Here is a 26,777-nt window from a genome sequence, read left to right on the forward strand (position 1 = left end):
GAATTCTGCACTCGGCTCGCTGATGTAAAATATCATCAGTGTTAGACGGATCATGGGTTAGAGTCCCCTTTCCATCAGGTTGACCATGGGAGGTTTTCGTGCTTTTTCTCTTCATGTAACTCAAATATGGGTCAGTTACATCAAAAAGTCCTCCGCAAATTCTAGTTTGTCCCAATGCTTGATCCAGGGATTACCTTGTCTTCTGGGAAGGATTCAAAATTACAAGGTTATGGAGTTGAGCAAAAGAAAACTCAGAATAATAAATATAGGTTAAGAAATAAACATATTCATATCTACCATAATTAAGTTTTATCTTCAGTTCCAATTAAGATTTAAAAACAAAATTTTTCGTTATTTCAAAGTGAATTAATTGAATTTTATTTAAATCTTAAAAATCTCAATATAATTATGATTGCGTCCCAGACCTCCTAAAATTCAATTTCATATTTAAATTTTTTTCACGTAGAGGAATTGTTTTTCTATAAAACTGAGGTTATTTAACTAAAATTATTTTATTGTTGCAGAAATATTAGCACAGAAGTATGGTAATTTCACAAAAGTGTACTAATACCATAGTAATTTTTCAAATTTATAGTAATAGAATTATAGTAATTATAGTAATAGATTGTTTCTCAGAATTATATAAATAGTGTAGTGATTTTACACAATTATAGCAATAGTATAGTAATTTCACAGAATTAAGATAGATTTACTAATCCAATAGAAACATTTACTCGGATTAATATACATTAAATATTTGATACTATCCCATACGAAACTATTGTTTTAAACCATTAAATGTTTGTATAATAGTAACAATAAACTATTTATAATAAAAAGTTAAATATTGAATTTAATAATCCATATTTAACATTCTTTACTATCCCTAGTATATGTTAATTGTCAGTGATTATAGAGCATAAATAAAACAATTTTTAAATTTAAATAATAATTTCTATTTTTGTAATATTTCCGGTAATAATTCCAATAATAATAATCCCGGTAATAATAATTCCGATAAATGATAATACTGGTGAGTGCATTAAAATAGTAACAGTAAAAAGTTGAGCTAAACAAAAATGTATCAAGGATACATTTAATAAAAAATAAATAAATAAATAACTAGCCTAATTAATTAAACATTAAAATAAATAAATTAAACATTTTAACATTTTGATTAAAATATTAACATTTCCGGATTTTGATATAAATGAATGCGATGAGAATATTTGGTTTATTCTTACAAACCACCAAAATTTGGTGTACCAAAGTTTACCTTAAGCTTGTATAGCAATGGTAACAGATAAAAGTTTAAGTAAGCGAAAATGTATCAATGATACATTTAATAATAATAATTATGATACATTTAATAAAAAAAAAAGAATAACTAGCCAAACCCAAAAAGAATTAGGCCGAAACAAAAATACAATTTAACTCATTTAATGATAATTTCTGGCAAAGTTAAACAAGTACATATAAACCTGGAGCATGTATTGAAATGGAATAAAATATACAATTTAAAATTCCGAATCGAAGTTTTCTGGAATGCAGGGAAGGAGTACAAAAGAAAAGCTCTCCAGGGTCATTGAAAGATTCGAATTATTCATTTGAATCATGATCCATGCCTCTTATCTTCAGCAATTGTCACTCCCAAAGTCTTTGCACATTTAGCATTTCTTATTTTTTATTCACACCTGGCTTCACACAAAACTGTGAATGGCATCCGTTTACTACAGCTCTTGAGAATACCCAAGTTCCACGCTTAGGTGAAGATTTCTGAAAAGAAAAAAGAAACGTACAATCTCAAGTTGATACTTAATATCTCACATAATCTTATCTTACATTTCCTTTGTTGGAGAAATAATTCTGAAACTAACAGTTCGAATCATTGTGAGAAGAATACTTATGGATTCATCAACGCCAAGTTTCCTCAGTTCGTAGGCGTAATGAATTTTTAGTTGGGAACTTTCACGCTTATTGGACGTTGGCGAAATATTGGCGGAATTATTATATTTAACTTTAAGCCTAAACTTAAATTTCATTTTTAAGTCCTTTTAGCATAAGAAATTGTGAAAGATATCTACTTTAACAAAACAAATCATCTATAAATTATTTCAATTCAACATCTGTAAACTAGATTTAAATTCTTAAAGAGGCAAAAATAATGAACTTATCTCCCCAACAAAATGCTAATTAATAAAAAAAATATTTTGATTTGGTGTTAAATTAAATATTTTGATTTTTTCTATAAAATAGCTATATTATAAATCATTTCATGCTATACACTTTTAAAATGAGCTCTTTAACTTAATTGCTTAATATTGAATTATTTTATAATATATAAAGTTCTTTTTACCATGTATCTTAACTGTGAATTATTTCATCATATGCTCTTAGTTTTGTCACCAAATACCTTATTCGTGAATTATTTCATCAATAGCACCACAGGGAAATCTTTCATCAAAGAATATTAAATTTTTGGCAAACTCACTTTAACCCTTTAAGTGCAGCCAGTCAGTCAGCGTAAATTCACCAAACAACTAGAAATGTAAAACGAATTGCTTTTAAACGTTCAACAATCACTGTTATTTAAACAACGAAGAGCTAAAGTATGTCCCATCCCTTGAAATATACCGTCTAAATTCGCACTTGTTAATGTCCTGTCTGAATGAAATTTCCAATTTTAATTTGTTGTTCCTGAAATGGTAAAGAACAAGTTCTTTCATCAAATGCTTCAGTCTTGAATCATATCCTCATATGCTGCTTAAAAGGGAGTTCTTAAACCAAACTCCATATTACATTATTGCATCATTACTACTTTAAAAATGCTTATTAACACAGAATGTCTTGGTAACGAATTTTTCATCGAATGCTTTAATGAGGAATTTTGTTTTTGAATATCTTAAATAATCTAATTAATCTATATAAAAATAAACTTTTTTAAAAAAATATTCATTTTAATAAATAACCTTACTTTGATTTGCTGTTAACTTAACTTTGGGCAGCTGATATAAAGTAGCTTATATTTTTGTTACTGTGACCAAATACCTTGTTAAATAAATGAGCTATTTTAAAATACTGAATTTTTTTTTCTTAGACGCCTTATTCAGGTGCTCGTTTATTAATTTAAAACACTTTACATTTATTTTAGAGTGGAATTCTTTTATTAAATCCCTTAACATTGAATTCCTATCAACAAATACCTAAATTTCAACAACTTAAATCAAATACCCTGAATCACATGATACCAACCCCCTTCACTCACAGAAATTTTAGGTATTTTTGAGGTTTATTTGAGATTGTTTTGAGGTGTCAAGGATGTTTTCAAAAACAACCATGAAAGGTTAAACTCCCAAGGCGTGTATTCAAACTTGAGGTTATTTTGAGGTTGATGGAGATTTATCTACTTTATAGCAACCAGCTTTGGAAGGTTGTTTTTGAGGTGTACGGATTATTTTTCTACACTTCAAGCAAATACATATATTTGAGGAGTTCGAATATTTTCACTCGATTTAAACCAAAACTATTTCTGAATTTTATATGAGGCTGATTTTGTGAGATGTGAATGAGGTTGAAATTGAGGTTTATTAATTAGGTTATTTTTGGTGTAAAACATAACATCATTTTTTTACCTGAGGTGTATTTTTTTACATCTGTCAACCTCAAAAACACCTTTTGTAAGGTTTCAAAACACCTCACAACCACAAAAACACTTCACAACCTCAAAAACAGATTTTTTTTTGTAAGGTTTAACATGTAGAGCAATTTATGTCACGTTTTTCAAATTTAAGAGTCGTAATTTTATTGGCACAACAGTTTTCTCGTTAAACTCTTCGTGAATTCTTTTGAATCAAAACATACGCACGCTACAAGCTTTTGAAATTCGAGATCAGAGGCATTCAAATCATAAACAAGTATTTTGTTGTACCGTAGACATATTTTTTCCATTGTTCCAACCTTTACTCACTGTGTGGTACGAAATAGTCAGTAGACTTTTTGAGACAGAAAAAAAAATCATAAGTAGAGTTGTATAGCCACATGGATATCAACTTACTTTTATCTTTGTTTTCTCTACTCATCCGTTAAAGCGGCATCTTTTCGGACTTTGAAGGCGCCACCAGGCCAAAAAAGGGGTCAATCGCTGACCTACAGCTAACCCTTTGAACAAACAGTAAACATCGTGTAGTCTTCCAGTTTAGTTTGTGAAGAGAGGCTAAGTCGATTTGGCTATTGTGAAGTAAATATTGTATACTTGAGGACGATCGACTTAACAATGGCTGCTTCCCCCTCTTTTTTTATAGTGATATAATCAAATAGATTGTTTAAAATCTCAAAAGAAAATATGATGTTTAAAAAATGTAACTTATTTTCATATTTTTTTTTAAAAAAATTTCCCGAAAATCGATTAAAGAAATTAGTCTTAGAAATTGCAATGACATATTTGCAATTCAGCAACAATTGTACTTACTAATTTGCCAAATGCATATTGTTAAGAGTACTAATTTTTACTTAATTCAATTTTGAAATTCCTCTGAATGTTTATTCGTATCTTCTTTTAAAATGTAATTAATTACATATTCTCTTTTCAAAACTCTAATCAATTTCACGCTTACTCTAAATTATAATTCATTGTATGTTTTCCAAACAATTTAGACAATTGTACGTTTTTTTAAAAATCAAATTGAACGTACATTTTTTCTAAAATCTTGATTCTAAGAATCTAGGCAATTTCCAAATTATTTGAACGTTTCTTTCATTTTTTTTTAAATCCTTAAAATACATTTTAAATCAGTAATTCATTCATCATTTTTTAAAACAAATAAGCCGTAATGGAAGTAATATCATGTGAACTAAATGTTCAACTAATGTTGTAAAATTATTCATCACTGAAAAAAAAAATCTTATATTGTTATCTTTTTGATATCGAAAAAACTCTTTTTTCTTACTTTAACTTGATGTACTTAACTTTTTCATAATAAATTAATTCTCTTTAATTGAAATAAATAAAAATATCTTCAAAATTGTTCTTTTTTTTTAAATAATTGCTATTAAAATTATATTATTCTTCGCTCTATTCAATAATATATTTTAATTAAACCATACATTTCGAAGAGATAAATAATTTTTCTTGCATTGTCCATAAATTGCGTGAAATTCGAATATGCAAAGATAAAATTTTCTTACTTTAAAAATATAAAATTGGCTTTGCTTAAGACAAGAATTTCTTTAAGAATTCCGTAAGTTATTTGTAGACGTACATTTGTAGCTCAAATCACAATTTTGCCGCATCCTGAACAATTGTTTTCATAATAATGCGGTTCAAATTAATAAATAATATTCAAATTACAGCTTCATTTATGCTTTTAAAATTAATGAATGTTTATTATTACAAAATTTAAATTAATGAATGAATATCTCTAACTCAAACCTTTATTTCCTCGCTAACTCAAACCTTCATTTCATTTTATGATTACAAAGCGTTATTTAAATTACACGTGTATATTATTACATCCAGAAAGAAGCACATTCCCTGTAATTTATTAGGTAAACCAAAAATGCAAATGTAAAGGAATAAAATCGTTTATACAAGAAATTGATTTACCTTCCAGCGTGTGGTTTCATCGTCTGCATACTCCCCTGTCTATTTAGATCGAAAATTACTTTCATCTTTCTTATTTTTAGAGTGCCTGACCCCTGAGAGGGCGAACTAGCCCACCCTAGTCATTAAGAGCCTTTTTACTAAGCATGAATGGAAAGAAGAAAAAAAATTCTTTAAAAAAAAAAAAGAAGCAAACTCTTGTCTTCATGCTTGCTTTTATTTTTATTAATCTAGTTATGAACTTGCTAATACAACTTACTGACTCTGGGTAGAATATGTTGGGAGCCATTGATGGTTTTACGTGAATGAAGTTCGTGAGGAGTTCTGGGTCTAAATTGCAGACAGTGAGAAACTTGATTGGCTTATTACATCCAATGAAATTAGCCTTAATTGATTTCGTGTGAACGAAAGAACATGACATAAAATAGAATGAAAAAATTTTTTCTGAAAAATTAATAGTGATTTATAGAACAACTTGAAGGATATGAAATTTTTTTTCTTATTATTATTGCTTTGAATTATAATATTGAATTTTTGAATCTATTTTCGCTTTGACTTTATCGGCAAGCGTTTTTTAAAGCTTCGAAAAATGTGTTGTTTTTTTCTTAAAGGGGGGAGAGGCTAGAATTTGTTCACAAAAAGCAATATCTTAAAATAAAATTGGTTCTGTTTTTATGTTAGCTATATAAAACTGTTTTTACGTAAAAATTATTTTATCATCTAAATGTTTTTTGTTAGTATTTCTCATAAGCTACTACTATAAGACACAGTCTTTAAAAAAAGGTAAACTAGTAAATAAGAAAAAAATCATTTAAAAAGTGAAATGTTTAGTGTAAATATCTATTGATAAGTAACATTATAACCCACAACCTTATTATTCTATTATTGACTCTGTTTATGGCTTATGAATCGTAAAAAACAAATTTCTTTGCGATTTATTAAAAAAAAAATGAATTGAACATACTTACATCAAATAACATTTATAATTTTGATAAGTTACATCATTGCAAACTTCACCATATTTTTTTTTCAAAGCAAAACATATCTACATAGACATCGTACTGAATAAAATATTAATTTGATAAGTTAAATCGTTATCCAAAATCAGCATATGCCATTTTTGACTGTGTATAGGCTTTGTAAATCCTAAGAAGTAAACTTCCTTATAATTTATAAAAAGTTAATTAAACATGCCTATAAAAATATCATATCAAATAACATTTCTATTGATAAGTTACATCATTACCCAAAACCTGCATATACCATTATTGACTCTGTATAGAGCTGTACCCAAAGCTATTGAATTACATTCTCCCATTAGTTTCAGTGAACGCAATTATGTCATCCAATTGAAAGGAGATAAAAAAAAAAAGAACGAAAAAGTCGTTTCGAACGCTCAGAATTCGCAGTTCTCTTTTGTTTTCATTATTATTACACAGAACCCGGTGGCTGGATTAACAAAAACGTTCTTCGAACAACACTGTCATGCCTGGTTATGTTGAGCTACCCCGCCCCGTACGGGAAATGAGAATTGTGTAATGACCAAAACTGCGCTTCTCATTTGCTCGGCCAACCCTCCAATTGCTAGATCAACCATGCGTACGACGCGGTACTATTAAGCTTTGTAATTTATCTATTTGTGAATTACTGCCTGTGTGAAGGCTAACTTTAACTGTGTTTCTCCCCTTTTGTGGCATAGTAATGGCATTGTTTCGACGACCATCTTTTTAAATGGATCCTTCTTCATTTCTTGATATTTTATTTACTTCCTCGAACCGTTGCCACTTCAAAATCTGAAATAATAGCAAGAAAACGTTTGCTGCTTTTTTTTTTTTTATCTTTTTTTTTAATCTGTCTGGAGGAATCACAGCGACATTATTTTTGATGGTTCCGGTGATTCGAAATGCACCTTTCCTTATCAATAGTGCCTCGTCCAGATTATAGGGTGAGCAGGATTAAAGAGTTCTTACATTTTATGATTGCTGTAATGCTGCAAAAGTATTCATTACTAGCACCCATAGAAGGGTTTATATGAAGAGAATTATAGTATTTTTGATGGAGTTCCATTCCTGAATTCGTGCTCTTATATCTTAGAAAGAATTTAAGATCGACTTTGTTGTTTTTCTGGTATGCTGCTTTTCACCCCTTAGGGAAGTTTTTATTTGGAAAAAAAATAAATAAAAATAAACGCTTCAGTTCAAGTTTTGTTACTAAACATATGATGCCTTTGTCTTTGATTGGCTGAACAGTTTTTCACCAGAAGTGCTATTTTTAAATATAATTTCACATTTCATCTGTATTAATAATATCCACAATAAAGTTATGTTGAATATATATCCACAATAAAGCTATGATGAGTTATGTTGACAATAAAGTTATATTAAGTTTAATAATTTTTAAAGTCATTAAAGTTAATAAAATTGCACTGAAAATACTATCTCATAGCTTATCTCGTATATACGTGTTTTTTTTTCTTTCTTTTTTTTTTTTTTTACATTTCAGTATGAAACGTTCGACAAATTCCAATAATTCTTTATTCAATAATTTTTTATTCGTTAATTTTAATTTCCAAAACATAGTTTTTCAAATAACAATGTTAGAATAAATGCCTCAAAAGATTCACATAGATAAGGCATTTGTATTTAGAACTTTCTATTAATTTACAACTGTCATGATATGTTGTAGTAGCCATTTTAAGTTTTATTTCATTCACAACTATCAAGACAAGTTCCACAAATTATTCTATATATTCAATTTGCGTAGATATTTGGTATTTTTTTATATTATTGTTCAAGAAAATCTCCACTATCTCCCAAATTTTCGCATTCATTGATTCTACTTTCCGAACTTACTACTTTCCACTCTTTACTTACATTCCACTCTTTTTTTTCTCAATACAATAGGCCACGAAACACTGACATTCGAAAGACATTCTCATTGTGAATTTTCCACTCTATTAACAACTATCATGGCATGCTCCTGCAGTCATTTTTTGTTAGTCTCTTTCTACTCTGAACTATCAAAGCAAAGCTCCACCAATTACTTGATTATATTCAACTTAATTATATTATAAATACTTTTTTTTACGTTAATTTTTTTCTACAAATTCAAATACATTGTTTTTACTTCCAAGACGCATAGTTTTTTGAATACCCCAAAGACCCCAAAAGATTGACATGTGTGAGGCATTCTCATTTAGAACTCTTCACTCCATTTACAACAATCGTGGTGCATGCTTCAGCTCCACTTCAGAATAGAAAACGAAGCATTCTCTATTGTTAAATGTAGCAGGAAAAGTTGGCAGAAATTTCAGAGAAGAGTAAGAGTTCTTTCTCACCCTAACTATAGGTGGGAAAAAAAAATCCCGGACTAGAAGCTGACGACCACAATTTTTCCCAATTGAATGTAACGTTCTATATTCCCGTTCCAGTTTCGCCTACTTCTTACCGCCATTTTTTTTTTATGATCAACGATTTCGAAACTTTTGTTAAATCGCTGAGCTACGCTAGATTATTTACTTTTTTTAGTTTAACTGTATCAAAATAACACAGTATCAATATACAAGTATATCTGATAATACCTCGTTAAAAAATTTATTATTATGCATATTTGATGTTGCAAATATTTATTGTTCGATAAGAACTGATTTGATAGTGCAGATAAAAACTGATTTGATTGCACTTAAATATGTAAATTTTCAATATTAATGAAAAATGTTTTTATAGTTAAATTCTATATATTGTGGTTCATGATAAATAATTACAATCGTTATCAAATTCGTAAGTCGACAGAAATAAATGGTCGAGTGAAATAATAAATAGGGAAATAAATAATAAAAATCTAGTGAAATAAATAGTTGAGGGAATAATAAATAGTGAAACAAATTATAAACATCGTGAAAAAAATAGTCGAGGGAAATATTAAATAGTGAAGTCAATAATAGAAATCGACTGAAATAAATAGTCGAGTAAAATATTAAATAGTGAAGTCAATTATAAAAATCGACTGAAATAAATAGTCGAGTGAAATATTAAATAGTGAAGTCAATAATACAAATTGACTGAAATAAATAGTCGAGTGAAATATTAAATAGTGAAGTCAATAATACAAATCGACTGAAATAAATAATCGAGTGAAATATTAAATAGTGAAATAAATAATAAAAATCGACTGAAATAAATAGTCGAGTGAAATATTAAATAGTGAAATAAACAATAAAAATCGAATGAAATAAATAGTAGAGTGAAGTAAGTAGTTAGTAGTTTTTTAATCAATAATATATCATTCTAAACAGCTTTCCTTTTCTTGTTCATTTAATGCTGTATTTATGTGTTTATTTTACGTAGTGGCAAAATTTCGCTAATTCTTTTATTAGTTTTGTTTGAAGCGAGAAAAAAAATGTGAAAAAATATTCTATTTTGAAATTTTACTGACCAGTTATTTTATTTTATTGAACTTTTTAATTAAACCAGTAGTTAAAAAGCCAAGTTATCCCTTTTACTCTCACTTTTCTCTACCATCTTTACCATATTTTTTGGGGATTATCATTGATTTAAAATAAGGCCTTCAATAAGTTTCTAATAATAACTTTAAGTCGAAACTGTTCAAACCTATTTTAACCTTTCAATTAATTTTCGTAGTAGCATTTTGAAATTGCTTGTTTCTCCTTAAACATTTACCAGCTCCGAATAACCGAATTGGATTTCTTAAAAAAAAATTTTTATTTATTATTATTCCTTTGTTTGCCGATAGTGAAAAAGCAAACCAGTAAATCCAATGCAAAAAAAAGAAGAAAAAAATTACACGCTACAGACAGAACACTGAGTCTAAGTGTACATTTTATAACACAGAAGAAAAGTGTCTCAAAATCTTTTTGGTGTTTATTTTGTGATGTTTAACACAATCCACTTTCATACCATTTAATTTAATTTGTAACAAAAAGATCCTTTTTGCAGAATTCGACATTATATTTTATCAACACAAATCATGCTCTTAATTTAGTAATATTCAATTGCTAAGATATAATTGCTGCTTCCTCATATTTCAATTATTGATAAATTATTGAAATCATGGAATAATTATAAAATATATTACAGAAATGTAAGAAATGATAATTTTCAATTGAGCAATTAATTAATTGCATACAAAACATAAACTAATCTTGTTTAATGGATTGTTACTAGAGCCAATTGATCTTCATCCTTATAACGGTAGACTTGTGCAAGAACTTGTTATGTCCTCGAAAGTTGCCACCCCCTGATTTTTCCCGATTTCCCTCCCCCCCCTACCAATTTGGGAAGTGTCCGCTCCGTTACCTTTTTCTCCCGTTTTCGAAAACGAGAATCCAATAAAGATAAATAAATTAGCAAATTTTCGAGTTGGCGTGATCTCTTCTGGGAGAAATGAATACGACAAGGGGGTGTTCTCTGGGGTTGAGGGAGGCTCTGAATCATGGATCTCACGCACATGATTGTTTCTTTCAAACGGGAATCGTTCGACAAGAACATGATTTGGGGGAGTTGGAATGACATGCGTATCAGATAGAAGTCACCGGTAATTGAATAGAAAAAAAAAAAAATTTTTGCAAAAACGATTGTTTTTTTAGGAAGTTTTAATTATTATTTATTTTAGTTATTATTTACATTATTTAAAAAAATATTTGCATAAAAGGAATCGGGTTATTATTATTGGCTATTTTTTTAAAAAATAAATATTTCATGCATAAAAAAACAATTTATTATATAAGTTCGTCTTTTTGAAAGCTACCTTAATTAAGCCTTACCTACCTTAATTGTTATTCGTAAATTATAAAATATTTGTGATTTTTTTTTTTAAAGAAGGCACTTTCATATTTTTCCTTATTATAATTTTTTTTTTTGAAAAAAAAAAAAAAAACATCGCTGTGAAATTAAAATAAAATGCCTATAAATTATGATTCAATTTATTTTAGATTACTATTTTTAAAATTATTTACATATTGTAGCTAAATAAATAATGTAACTGAGAAAAGTGAAGTACACTGTAAAAAATTCCAGGTCAAATTACTGTGAAAAGTACTGGTACCCTGGGTGCGTCTTTCACAGAATCCATTTTACTGTAAAATCCATTTCTAAACTAAAATTTTATACCGTAATTTTTATAGTAATATTTATTTAATTACATTGATTCAAGGATCTTACCTTAAATATTAGAGTAAAATTACAATTTATTACATTTTTTGATCCGTAAAATTTTACAACGAAATGTACTGGCACCTTAAATGCTGGTAATTTTTACCAATTTCATCCGGAATTTTTTACTTTGTAGACTGCAATACAAATTTAGTTTTATAATATATTTTTAAACATTTTGAAAATGACGATTTACTGCAATTATTAAAGTATTTTAGTTTTAGCTCTTGTGGGATTTGCGTAAATAGTAACATACATAATAACATAAGTAAAATATTAGCTTTAAGCGATAATTTTGCCATTTTTTTAAAATAAATATTTGTTTCATTTATTACATTCTCTGATTGTTAACTATTATGAGTTTGAACAAATATTCACAATACAATATAAAATGAGATTTACTTAAGTGGATTAATATTTGCTATTATTTATTACAGCATTTGAATACTAATGGTTATGGGTTTTGAATGAAGATTAACAATAATACAATATAAAATTAGTTTTTTAATATTTTTATAGTTACTAAATATATATCGACAAAATAATAGCATACAAAATTAACTTTTATTCGGTAAATAAATATTTAATACATTCATCATATAATTTGACATGAATATTAACCATTATAGGTATTGGATAAATATTTAGAATAATTCAAATGAAATTAGTTCTTCGGTGAATAAATATCTAGTATATTTATCATATAATTAATAGGTATAGCATATATGATCACAGTGCAATATAAAATTAGCTTTTCTTTAGCAATGTACTCAGCATAATTATTATACTATTTGAGTATTAATAATTGTGTTTTTGGAATTATTATATATTTGAAAAATAATAATGATTCACAATGCAAAATTATCTCCGCACTATAATTTTAGCTTTTTCAGAGATTAAATAGTTATTATAGTATTTGAAAATTAGCTATTCTAGGTTTCGAATGCATATTAGCAACAAAACCATAATATTGGGTAAAAAGTGAATGAAAATTAATAAAAATAAAAAAAAAACTCAAGTGTTTAAGTAAAGTGTTAATGCCTATAAAGTAAAATGCTTATAAAATTTAAATGCATTTCCACCATTATTTTTAATCCTTATTTAGTTAATTTTTGAATTTTTTACTTGTGTTTTAAAATTTTATTCATATTTAATAATTAAAATTTTCGTCTAATAATAATAAAAAAAAATAATGATAATAATAACAATTGCATACAAAATTATCTTCAAGCGATTATTTTGTTTAATATTATTTATTTATAATAATTATTATTTCTTGGGGAATTAAATATTTATTAGAATATTCAAATATAGACTATTGCATGTTTTGAATGTATATTAAGAATTATACAAAATTGCAATAAAGTAAACTAAATATTAATAAAAAATTATGTGTTTAATTAAAGTGCTAATGCCTAAATTATGAAGTGTTTATGAAATTTAAATGCATTTATCATCATTATTTTTGGTTAACTTTTAGTTTGAAATATTTATTTACGTCTTAAATTTTATATTTTATTTCAAAATTTAAATTTTCGTCTGGTACTTAATTGAAGACACATGTCGCCTACAACAAAATCCAATTTAATATTTTCCAAAAAACTAACACAATTGTAACACAACGAGAATATCAATGGGTCTTAATTTAAAATTAAATATTCAGCGAAACACTTGAGCATAAGTAAACCCGTCATTTACCTCATAAATCCTCCGTTTAAAAGAGCCATTAGGGACATAATAATAACTCTTCACCGTATCTCGCAATACCCATCTGATTATTGTTTTACATTGAGGCGTCAAAAATAAGGAAAATAATAAAATGAACATAACAAAGACGAAGAGAAAAGAGCATTAAATAAAAAAATAAAAATAAAACTTGAAGCTGATACTTCTTGCCGACAACACCGACATCTAAGAAATTGATCATCCAACTCGAATAATTGGCGGCAAACGCGTTTACTTTTATCGCGCCAAATGATCAAGGAACTCGAGTCGTGTTATAACAAGTGAATCATTATTATTAACCTTCCAGCGACGACAATCGCTGACTGCCAAGGACGGGACGGTCAGCTTTGGCGATGTCACTTCTTCTGAGGGGGTGTTTTGCGGGGTTGGGGGGGGGAGCACAGGAAGAATGTCGAGCGAAAAATCATCAGACACTTGGGCCTGAGGTTATGCCAAGGCATCTAAAGACAAGGGCTGTTCTTTATAAAACAGTGCCTGGTGTATTCCTTTATCTTTACTATCTAGAACCTTTTTTTTAAAAAACTGTTTTCGTGTCACTTTGGTTGTACGCTGCTCTTGTATGTATTTTTTTTTTAATTTTTTGGAAGAGCCTTTTAATTGTTGAAAATCTGAAACGCTCTGCAACGAGTTTGTACATTGCCTTTTTAGAGTTAATAGGTATCAAGTTACTGTATACTTTACGTTAATTTTCTGTGGTTTATGTCCGTATTTAACCCTCACACATTTGTTTACCAATTGCAATGTATACTTCAGTCATTTTAACCCGTGGGCTAACATTAAGGGTTAATATGGTTGACGATTTATTGATAATGATGTAGAATCACCAACCAGTGATCTTATGCTGTTGATGTACAATGTTATATCGGTACTGTGACTACTGGCCCGATCGACCCCAACTGCTCCACATTGTCCCGAAACAGATTTATTTCAATAAAATTATCTGAAACTTCTACCAATTCAACTTACACTCCGAGTTCAAAAAACATAGCCGAAATTGGCTGTAATCTGTTTTAAAACTCGCATCTTGAATTTGATTTGTTGTCTGGGAGGTTTATTTTTGTTGCAAGAATTGGAATTAAAAAGCTTAATTTCAAATTACAGTTTCAAGTCGAGAAAAATTTTGTTCTGTTATTACATAAGTTAGAATATTACAAGAATATATACGCATTTTAAACTTAATTGCAAAGCTACTGATTGTATCGTAAACAAATTTTTTACGTTTGTTGTCCTTTATCGCTCATTCTTTAAACTAAAAATATTATAATTTGTTAGAAGTTTTATTGCTTTACTTTCATTTTTAGTAAGATGGCTTAGAATATTTATCATAAAATTAAAACTTTTGTGGATATGCACTTTTTTTTTTTTGTAATTTTAAGTAAATAGCTGAAAATATTAAAAAATTTTTTTGATTATTTTTATACTTCTTTCGAAATCTGGAAAATGTTTGGCAATTATATTTTCCAAAAACTATAACTTCAAATTTATTGTTGTATTTAATTTAAAGCCAAATGCTTGATTGCGAACGAACCAAAACAATACGGGTGCAAAAACGATTGGGAAAAACTTTGATATAATGTTGCTTAAATATTTAGGTAAATTTGTTATTCATGTTGCCACTCACCCTAAGTTTTTAACTTCCGTTTTGTCCTCTTTTAGTTAATATTTTTATTTATTATAGTTAATATTAGAGTTTAAGAACCTGAACAAAAAAAGAAACTTTCAAAAAAAAAAAAGAGTTGTGTTTTATGTTTTTACGTGTCATTTTTATGATGTAAAATCTACGATAAGTTACGTTACATGCGAATTTCATCTTAAATGCGGTACGAATGTGCATTCCACTAACTTGTAAACATTCTATTTTGTAAAAAATTCAATTTATTTGTTTGCATTTATTCTGAAATAAACTAATTTAAGTGAAAAAGATCTAGAACAACTCCTTCAAAAATCTGATAGATGTTATTATTATGTTTCCTGGAATTTTTAAATTATAGTATTGCTAATTTATCGTCTGATGTATAAGTGCAAACGAATCAAAACGGCACGGATATTAAAACGATATCCAATCATTTAATTTAATTTATATAGCTAACATATCGTCTGATGTATAGTTGCAATCGAATCAAAATAACACGGATATTAAAACGATATCTAATGACATCAATTTTATTGATATATATCAAATTATCGTTTGATGTGTAAATGTGGGATGAATCATGAAGATGCGGATATTGTCACCTCACCACCGTGATGAGAAACAAACGATTCGTTCCATACAAGGCATTTATAGCCCAGATGATCTAACTCAGCCGTCCAGATTTTTTATCGTAACCGTAAATAAAAGCAAAATTACGACGTAAGAAGGCGAAAAGCATGTATTCTTTGATCAGATCGTAAATTCTTCTCGAAGAATCTATCTGTGAAATCTAAAAATAAACATTTTTTTCCTTTCTCCTACCCACTTTCTCCTCGACTCACCGAAATTCTTTTTGTCTCTGAATTCCAGACTATAAAATCCCACTCGGAATTGTTTAAAATGCGCAATTCACACGCCAAGGTGAGATCCTAGTGTTTTTTGGCGTGATTCTTTGCTGTTATTACGGCTAGTCTTAAAAAAATAATAATGCTGACTTTGAATATGATTTATTGTGTCTGAAAGTTTTTGGCAGGATTTCATTGCGAAATGGTTTTTTTATGCGAGTTGAAAAAAGGAAATTGTTCCTTAATTCAACCCCATAAATTCCGAGTTATCTCCTGAGTGCTGGTTTCTCCACGCTTTAGTCCCGACAATGCGAACCATAATGATAAATTAATAAGTTTCTATGAATTTTATGCATGCTTTACTCATAACCGTATTCTTGTCTCGCCATCTTAAACTTTTCTTTCAGTTTTTTTTTCTACAGATTTTCGCTAAAAAAGAAATATTATAAATGTCTATTCTTTTATGGAGAAACTTAAAAAGGAAAATGCCGCCCGCTTACTATATGAAATTGATGTATTTAAGTTTCTTACATCGTTCTATAAAACAATTTTTTTTTCTCTGCGAATGGTATCCTATTTTTATAACTGTTATCAGTTTGTAACAGTTATTCATGAATGTCATGTTAAGTTTTGACCATTTGTAGCCAGGGTCATCTGCGTTAAAGAATTAAAATGGCGCAGAACGTCAATATTAAAAAAGCCACAGTTTTCTGAAAATGAAAAGTGTTTGTAATATAATTTTAATTTTTTTAAAATTAATTTTTGGAAAGTTACTACAATGGTGCTTTGTTTAGACTCATACGAAAGTGCAAATATCGAAAATCAACTCATTGATTTTGAAATTGTTTTGCGAAGATTGTTATTACATAAAATAACCCTTTTTCTTGCAAATAACATGCTATTTTCAGAAATGTTGTGAGTTTTGTGAAACTTGAAAGCGTTTGTAACCAAATTTTTTAATATTGAAAAAGTTAATTTAATGCTGCCTTATCTGGGCTCATAAAAGTTTGCAAAAAAAATTGAGAATTATTTAGTGATTTTGATAATTTTCATATAAGTTAAAAATCTCGCCAACCTGGCGATTTTCAAAAGGGTTTAATAATTTTTAGCATTTAAGTTGTCTTTCTGTTCCTGTGTCTAAATATTTCTTCACGCAAGAGTGTATAGATAATTTAGAATTTTAGATTTGCCTCGAAATTAAGGCACTTAAAATGTGGCTCTTTTTTTTAAATTGATGATTAATTTTTTTTTTATTATTTGGAGTAAAAACTTTGAAATATGTAAATTAATTATATTCCTCTGGCTAGAAAAAACTCTCCAAATTGGAACAATTTAAAACAGGTCTCCCCAGATAATTCTCTTGAACAAAATATTATTAAGAGTTTGAAATTTAAGTTTTGTTGCGCGTTCGCGACACTCAAAGTGTGACTTTAAAAACTTTTCGGTTAGTCGACAAAAAGTCACTAAAACGTAGACCTCCATCTTATTTTTTCTTTTATTTTTTTCATTTCCTTAAACACATAAAAATTAAATGAAGTCTAAAATATATATGCATAAAAAAGTCGAATTTCCTTGTACCAAACTAGCCGAATAAAACCGTGTTTTATTTATTTATTTATATATATATTTTTAAATTTCTAATAACATTCCGTAGTTTGTAATTTGTATAAAATTTTGAATCTATCTAACTATAAATTCTCAAAATACAACTAAAGCAATTATACTGGTATATTGATTAGAACAGACTGCAGAAAATTACAATAAATATATACTTCATAGTTATAGTATTAACTTTCAAAACATAAAATGTTAGTTTGGAATTGCACTAATTTTATCCTTATAATTTATTAACCAAGCAGGATATTGAGTTACTTACTTATTAATCTTGTAATTTAAGATATGCTTATTATTTACTTAAATTTAGTTTTAATTGTTTTTTAAAATAAACTTGTTATTTATTCATGTATCATGCACAAACTTAATAACTATGTCATGCTGTAACTTCTCGTTATCACAATGTTTTCTGTTGTTCTTTTGCTGATAACGCAGACGATCCTGAACTCGATGCACAAGTACCAACCCAGGTTCCATCTGGTGAGGGCAAACGACATCTTGAAGCTTCCTTATTCCACATTTAGAACGTACGTCTTCAAGGAAACAGAATTCATCGCTGTCACTGCTTATCAAAACGAAAAGGTAGGTAAATTTTTTAAAATTATTATTTAACTTGGTATTTTGTACAAAATTAAATTCAGCAGAGTAATGTTTAAGCATTCATTTTGTGGTTTTGTATAAAGTGCATTTGCGAAATAAATGATAGTGAACAAGACAAAACCAAGAAGAGATTTTCATCTTTTACCTATCTTTTTAGCTCTGGGAATTTGCTATATTTTGCCCTCTGATAAAATATAAATAAGCCTATTATTGTGATGGACATAATTATCTTGTTTATGCTAATTAAAGCTTAATAGGGAAATTCTTGTGCTACTATATTTTATTTTTTGAAAAAGAAATCCTCCCTTAAGAAGAACGCTAGACCAAAATTGGTTAAATGCTCATGACGAAATGAAATGAGATCGTTTCAAATTAGTAGCATAAACTCACATTGCCAAAGGTAATAAAAGAAAGAATATAACAAAGAAAATAAAAATATCACTTTGAATAAATTTTTTAAAACTTTGTTTAGAATTGTTGGTCACCAGAATTAAATATTCCTGTAAATGATATGGTGGGAAATTAACATAATAATTGAAATTTTTGAGGCTAATTTTCTTTTAACGCCAATCTTTAATTACCCAAACGGTAACTTTTGAAAATTGAGCAAATAACATGTATCTCCCAAATGTATATTTTTGCAAATTCACCCGTAAATTCGAATCATGATTTTTAATCACCAAATTAAATCCCAGATCGCAAACCTATTTTCAAAGTACCAGAATCTAGCTTCAATTTCTGCTTTGCGAAAAAAAATTCCAAGATCTCTCAACCTGAAATTTAGGACTGTAAGCTTACTGATCCAAACTTTGCAAAAAGACTTCATCTCCCTAGGCCGGTGGTCCATGCTTCCAAACACACAAAAATGATCCACTAATTGCTAAAGGGGGGAGGGTAGCAAATAGGGGTGACGTTAAGTGAAGTATCGAACTATCGTGGGGTACATTGCCTACCCGGGTATAAATATTCGAGAACACCGCTTTTGATCTCGTGCGGGATTTCCTTTAGCAATCTTCATTCGCCTGGAAGAAACAAGGACGCCTACTCGTTGGATCTGTCTAGAGCCAGAGCCCTGAGTACAATCTGGGTGACTGCGGAAGATGGGCTTGAAAAGGAGCCCTGAAGTGCTGAAATCTCCACGAGAATCCTTAGGGATGGTAGTTAAAGAGTTGATGAAATCTGCAAATAAACGTCAGAGCCCTTTTCCTGTTGAAGTGTTTACAGATCTTTTAAGAGTGATGCTCTCTGCCTTGTATACAAGACAGTCTCGTTTGGCGATTAAAGTTGGAATCCAAGATTATGGAATTTATATAATGCGTGGATTGTATTGTTTCAAAGGTGAATGTTTACTGCTGAAAACAGTTTTTGTAAACTTAAAAGTAACGTTTTTTGCTCAATGATAAAAGTTTTACTGAGGATGTGGATTCTTGTAGCAGCATTGAATTTTGCTCTCTAAAATTTTGAGAACACTATTGTTGTCTTGGTAGATGATTATATTTGGGTTTTAAGGTTATTAAATTAAGATGTTTCACATAGTTTGAATTGTTTTAAAGGTGGATCTCTAAAACTGCTCCAGTAATGTTTTTAAATAACTGTTTTTTAATAAAAGTTTTTCAAAGGAATAGATTCTTTTAGTTGTGCAAACATAAAAACTTTTCCTTCTTTGATTTTTAAGAATATTGTTGACTTAGACGATTAAATTTAGGTCTTGGTGAATTTATAAAATAAATTGTTTGAATTGTTCTAAAGGTGGATGTTAATTGCTTGAAACTAATCCAATTTTTTAAAAATACTTTCCTTAAAAAATAAAAATTTTAATAGAAGATGTAGATTCTTGTAGTAGTGTATATCCTTTCTACTTTTAAATTTTGAGAATACTTTTGTTAACTAGTTAAACAATTAAATTTGAGAATTCAAATGTATGTAATACATATTTTGCATTGTTTTGAAGGTGAAGGTAATTTATGTTTAAAATTGTTTCTGTAAACTTTCTCTTATCTTTTTTCGAAATTTTAAAAGTTTTACTGAACAATAGATTCCAGTAGTTGCGTAACAAGGATCCAAATTTCTTCTTATTAACTTTAAGAATACTATTGCTGATTTTGCTTTTATTTATTTATCATTATTATTATTTTTAAAGAAAAGGTTTCTCCGAAGTGATCCGTTTTTAGTCTTTTAGCCATCAAATTTCTCTTCGCCATATTGAATTAATTTTAAAACAAAAATTAATAATATAAAAATAACTACTTAGTGTAATACAAATAAATTACGTTATATAAGGTTGATTTTTACTTCAATAATAAGAAATTTAACTTATTTCAAGTAAAAGTAAAGAATGGTGGGTGTTGAACCGTAACGTTGCCCAATACAACTTTAATATAGTTTTAAATTGAACCTAATTATCGTATTTTTCAAACTTGATTGCAATACATCATAATTTAACTCAATTCAATTACTAATAATAATTAAAGGTTCAATTTAATAATTATAAATAAATAAATTAAAATTCAATATGAAATCATTAAAAAGTATAAGATATATGATATTGCTGAATTTTTCTTAAATTAGCCTTCAAATTTTATCGTTTATTTTCACCATTTTTAAACCTTTCCATCACAACAAATTTCAATTAGAAGTTTCAGATAGGCAAGCACATCAATTGCGGTCGTGGATCGCGAATTTTAAGTAATTAGATATAATTCAGAACCATGTTGTTTAAAAAATAGTGGTTGCTAAAACACAGTGGACGTTACAAAGAGTTTTTTTTTTAAATGTTTGTAATAGTTACACTGTATACACTATGCCGGCAAGGGTTAAACAAAGCTAAAATATAACTTTTCAGCAGACATAAATCCACTGAAACCACAAATATTTTGAAATAGTATTAACTAATGTTCTTATGAATTGTAATTTATGAAATTAATTCATAACATTATAAAATAATTAAAGTGAAAGTCATTTGATTATTATGCGAAACCACTACAATTCAGTTTAGATTTTGTATTTTTATGTTGCCTTCGCAAACAGAAAAATCTAATTCTGTACCAGATTCATACTAGCAATACTGAAGCCTCATTTTTTAAAAGTTTAATACACATGTAACGCGATTTTTTTAAAAGCCGAAATGACAATGAAACCTCTTATCTGAAACGAACGTAATTGAATGAAAAAACCTTTTGTCATCCTATTTTTTTTTACAATAATGTGCCTTTATTTTTTTTATGCTATTCTCAATCCATAGCGGGCAGGTGCTAAGAATATAAAAAAACTCGATTATGAAATTAATCCCTCTCTATCGTGCGTTTTAATCATTCTTATTTAGCGAACGTATATTTATATGAAAGAATCTTTTCTTTAGAGTGTGTATTAGAAGATTCCAAGTCTCTCTAAATGTACAAAAAATGCTTTATAAAGTTGTGAAATAAGAAGATAATTGTCCGGAAGTAATTGTTGTAATATCCTTCATGAAAAAAGTATTATACAAAAGTGATCTACATTAAATGTTAGTGATTCAATCCGAATTAAAGTAATTTTTTATTCTGTAAGATATAAGTCAGAGGCTACTTACTCAGTGGATCGTATGAGGTACAATAAAATTTACGAGCACTATGCACTGAAATATAATTTATAATTTAAAGTTAATTTAGATAAAATATAATTTAAAGTTACGTCATAATTAATTATTGACATTTTGGTAATTATTGACATTTTGATGCAATTATGTAGTTCGATTTACTATTCTATTTTGACTTTGAGAAATTATCCTATAAGACAACCTGCCAGTTTGGGCCAGTTGTAGTTTATTATATTACACTAGATCTATTAGAGCCTACTCTCGCAAAATAATCAAAGAAATTTATTGAAAAATTTAGAGCAAATTAACTAATTTTCTGTTCCGTGTTGCACCGAATGATTGTTTATAATTCTTAATTAAAAATCAATTTAATGGAAAGCTATTTAGAATGAATTATATTTTCTTAGATGCCTAATGACTGAGTTGTCCCTCTTCAGGGATTCGAGTTCTAAACCAAGCCAAATAAGTACGAAGCATGCTTAGTGACTAATCACTGGGGGTTTCACGTTTGGCTGACACTGAGATGGACGCAGTAGGTCTTAGTCCTTCATTCTAAATTTCATAAACCCAAAATGTAGATATAATGTAGCAATATAAATGAGAATTCAAATGTTTAGTTGTTGCAAACTTTGATATACATATATATAATATTTTGATTTTGATAAAAGTTCATTTTATTTCATGTGGTTGTCAAAAAATTCACTGTTATGTAGATAAATCCCAGTCTATTATTCTTTTTGTTTTCCAATAATAAACAAATAATTTATGAGATTCTTTTTACGTGCGTAATTTGAAAACCACTCATCCATTTTTCACACAGCTATTACTTGAGATTCTGCTATAAATCAAAACTAATATTGTAATAAGATTATTCGAATCATAAACTTCCAATTCTTATCTGATTGGATTCGAAAATTAAACGAAAAATACCGCTTTATTTGCTCAAGGAATGAAATCCAGAGGAAAATAGATTAATGTCTTCATTTCTACCGTTTAATCTTCTGGAAAGGCACCTTTCAATAATACACGAAACGCACCAACAATCAAAATCGAATTACAAATTAGAACTGTTCCAACAGAAAGAGGCCCAATCGGTCCCACAATGGCGACCATTTTGTTTTCTATATGCCCAGAGGCTCTCTTATTTGATTGGTTGGTAATCGATCAAGCAAACAAGATGGAAGTTGAAGTACATGTTTGTAGATATGTATTTAAGTTTTTATCAATCTCGTCAACTAAGCATGCGGATCAACTAATCTGTAACTGATAAAAGCTCCCAGATCATTCTAACAAGGGGGTTTTGGTGAAGGAATCGCTTGGTTTTTTTCAACCTTGAACTTTCGATATCCTAACTGATGAGGAAGACAATTGATGATTGGTTTGTTTTGTGTTGCCAACTCTTTTTGTACCTGAGAAAATATTAAATACTACGTTCTCGGTTTCGATAAGCTCATGTCAAGTTTTAATGATTGACTTATTAAGGTTTTTTGCTAGTTGTATACATTTAAACTTTTCTAATCTTTTGTACGTTTTAACGTACATAAGTTTTGCGTGATACATAAGCGTAGCAACTGTCGTTAATGAGCACAATTTTAAAAACTTATTTCGCATTAATTGTTTTAATGTCTACCCGGAAATGTTAGGAATAAACGAAGTATTAATTATCTATTTATAAAAATACATTTCATGTTGTGTGCGATTAAGAAATAGAAAGCTAGTCGTGATTTCTTTATTTATTTTTCATGCTTATGCTATCAACGTGAAGTAGTCTTATTAGTGTTGAAGCTCAAATTTGATTTGAACAAAAACAATTTTACCCTATTTCAGACAATGACGATTTCTAGTTCATCGCTTTTCAACTACCGGTCCGCGGATTTACATTTACATTAGAATTAATAATTGTGTAGGAATTAATAATTATAATAGAATTATTGTAAAAGAATTATCTATATTTAAGTAGGTTTAGGCTAAAAATATTTTTCATTGTAGAGAGTATGTGAATAATATGAAACAGATTGGTCAAAAATTCAATTGGAGTCTCAATTGTGAACTTGTAAAAATTATGCTAGTATTAAAAATTGCTTACCTTGCCAGTCTACTATAAAACACTGAAATAAAGCATCCTGTCCTTAAAATAAATTGAGTTAAGAACCACTTTAACCGTCAAAAAATTGTAATTTTCATTTTAATTCTCCTGAACTATCTATTTTATTAGATTTTATACATTTTAAAAATTATATTAGTTACACTGTACCATTCGTTGAAACAAATGTTTTCTGGAGATTTATGTTGAAACTGTACTTGACAGAGAATTAACATTAATAATATAAAAATTAACGTTAAATTTTTTTTTTTAAATTTGCTCTCATGAATTTTCTTTTATTGGATTAATACTCCTATTAATTCATCGATTGTTTTTTACTTTTATTATAACTATTTTAAAAAAAGGCTTTTTTTTAAAAAAAATTTCTTGATTTTTTTGAGTATTTTGCCGCTATTTTTTATTTCGTTACAAGCTTTGAAAATTATAACTAGTTAAAAAGCATTTTAACACTCGGATCCTTTTACGGAAAGCTGGGTTTTCGCGGAACATTATTTGGGAACCGCTGGTCTAATGTCTAACTAAAATTTATAAAGTATCTAATAAAAAATGAATATTAATTATTTGAAAAAATCGAACTATGTGCAAAAATATTTTAAAATATATATATATCTCTAAGAATTAATAGAAGATAAATTTCAACGATTAATGTAACATGGAAAATATAGACAATTGTTGTTTTAAATCTATTCATTATTCAAGGTATGATATTTCAAACATCATAGTGCAGATTAACTACATGTTTTTCGACGCCCAAACTGTACTAAATTAACTACTTCGACTAAAATTTAATGCATGGTGACATTAATATCTTTTAATTTATTGTTTGACTATCATACGTTGAAAGTCTAAATGCGGCGTTAACGAAAGGGTTCATGGAAATTCCCTGAAACTGGTTTGAATCTCAAACATATACAAATCGTTTTTAATCTCCTTTAAATATTAAATGCACGTTCTCTCTTTAACATGCATAAAATTAAATTATTGAGCATGGCTGGAAACAAGTAGTCAGCCTTTTAAAATAATGACTTGTGTATGAGATTGATGCGCTACCAGAAATGTTATGTTTAATCTATTTAATAATGCATAATGTTTAAACACTTAATTTGAACGCCTAATATTATGTTTATTTCCTTTGAAGAACATCTAAGACTAGTAGCTTTAATTTAGAGCAATACCATGTACACCTAAGCACTTCTTGAGACAATTTAATAATTTTATTTTTATTAGTTTTTAATAAAAATAAATTTTATTTTAATTCGTAACTTTACACATTTCAATCACAGGACATCTAAAGCTAGTAGTTATCATTTGGGGAAATAAAAATACCACAAACGCGTAAGCACTTCTTAAAATTTAAAAGCACAAAAGTATATTTATTTATTTTTTCGTTTCTAACAATTTTTTTTGTTGATTTTTTTTAGTTTGTGATAAAAATAAGTTTTGGTTTAATTCGTAACTTCATTAATTTCAATCAGAAGATATCTAAAGCTAGTTATATTATTTGGAGATACAAAAATACTACATACGCGTCAGCACTTCTTAAAACTCCAAAGTATAAAAGCATTTATTGTTTTGTTTCTAACAATTTTTTTTATTTCTTTAGTTTGTAATTAAAATAAATTCAATTTTAATTCGTAACCTCATTAATTTCAGTTAGAGCGCATCTAAAGCTAGTAGGTATCATTTGGAGAAATAAAAATACCTTGTGCACGTAAACACTTTTTATCACGATTCAAGAGTATAAAAGTAGAATATTCTTTTATTTGTTTTTTGGTTTCCTTCATGACATTTTTTAATTTCGAAAGTTCGTAAAACGAAATTTAATTTTAATTCATAACTTTAAAATGTCACATTCATCACAATATAAAAATGTCACATTCACGTAAAAACTTTTTAAGAAAATTTAGAACAAAAATATAAAGACTCTTTTATTTATTTATTGTTTCGTTTCTAATAATTTTTTTTTAGTTTGTATTAAAAACAAATTTAATTTTAGTTCATAACTTCATTAATTTTAATAGATTTCTTACGTTTTATAAATTTTCTTATATTTTTGAAAGCTAGTTCTCAAAGTATTTGTTATTAAATGCAATCACGTTTAAAAGCAACATTACTGATCACATTCTCTTAATTTTGGATTAATTCTCTTTCATTTATGGTTTTAAATATTTTGATATTTAACGTAAGCACATAAATAAATATTGGCTGTATTCAGGTGTTACATATATGGGGATCATAACTGTAGTATCCAACGGTTAGATAAAAATCGGTAAAATAAAGATATTATTTTTAGAAATAATCATCATAATATCCACTTAAACAGGGAAAATTCGTAAAAATGAATTATTATTTTTTAAAATGATCATTGTTTAGATATCTAATTGTACTGTAAATATTCAAAAAATAAACTATTATTTTCAGAAAAAGCACATTTTATAAAATCAGATAGTGCGGTAAAAATAGAATATTTTTTTAGAATAAATTTATATTGAGTTACTTATTTGTAAAGTGATAATCATTAAAATTATTAATATGATTAGTATTAATAGAATAAATATACGTTGAGTTACTTTTTTGTATAGCGTAAATTAGTAACAATAAATTTTTATTATTTCTTAAAAAGAAAACTATTAATGTGGTATCCAATAGTAAAATGAAAATGAATAAAAATATGAATAATTTTGGAAATATATCTAGTAGAGAAAAAAAGAAAGAAAAAGGGGAAAAATATGTTTAAGAAAACACAATTTTGTCTAGGTATTTTGTCTTCATGTTTTGTCAAATATGTTTAGATGCAAAACTTTTGAAAGGATTTTTTAAAACTTAAAGCTATACAGAGGTCTTTAAAAAATTCGACAGTAAGGTTTTTCGAATTTGCTTTTTTGCCTTTCA

General features: G+C 27.9%; 1 protein-coding gene across 2 annotated transcripts in view; it reads left to right on the forward strand.

The window, feature by feature from the left end:
* Window positions 1-26,777, forward strand: part of LOC107451108 (optomotor-blind protein) — a 101,641-nt gene that overhangs the window by 53,362 nt on the left and 21,502 nt on the right. For both annotated transcript variants that reach the window (XM_043048722.2, XM_043048724.2), the window contains exon 4: window positions 18,043-18,189. In XM_043048722.2, the coding sequence (XP_042904656.1) occupies window positions 18,043-18,189 (147 nt within the window). The remainder of the gene's footprint in view (window positions 1-18,042; window positions 18,190-26,777) is intronic.

The sequence above is a fragment of the Parasteatoda tepidariorum genome, chromosome 6 (assembly GCF_043381705.1).
Source record: "Parasteatoda tepidariorum isolate YZ-2023 chromosome 6, CAS_Ptep_4.0, whole genome shotgun sequence".
In the NCBI taxonomy this organism is placed as follows: Eukaryota; Metazoa; Arthropoda; class Arachnida; order Araneae; family Theridiidae; genus Parasteatoda; species Parasteatoda tepidariorum.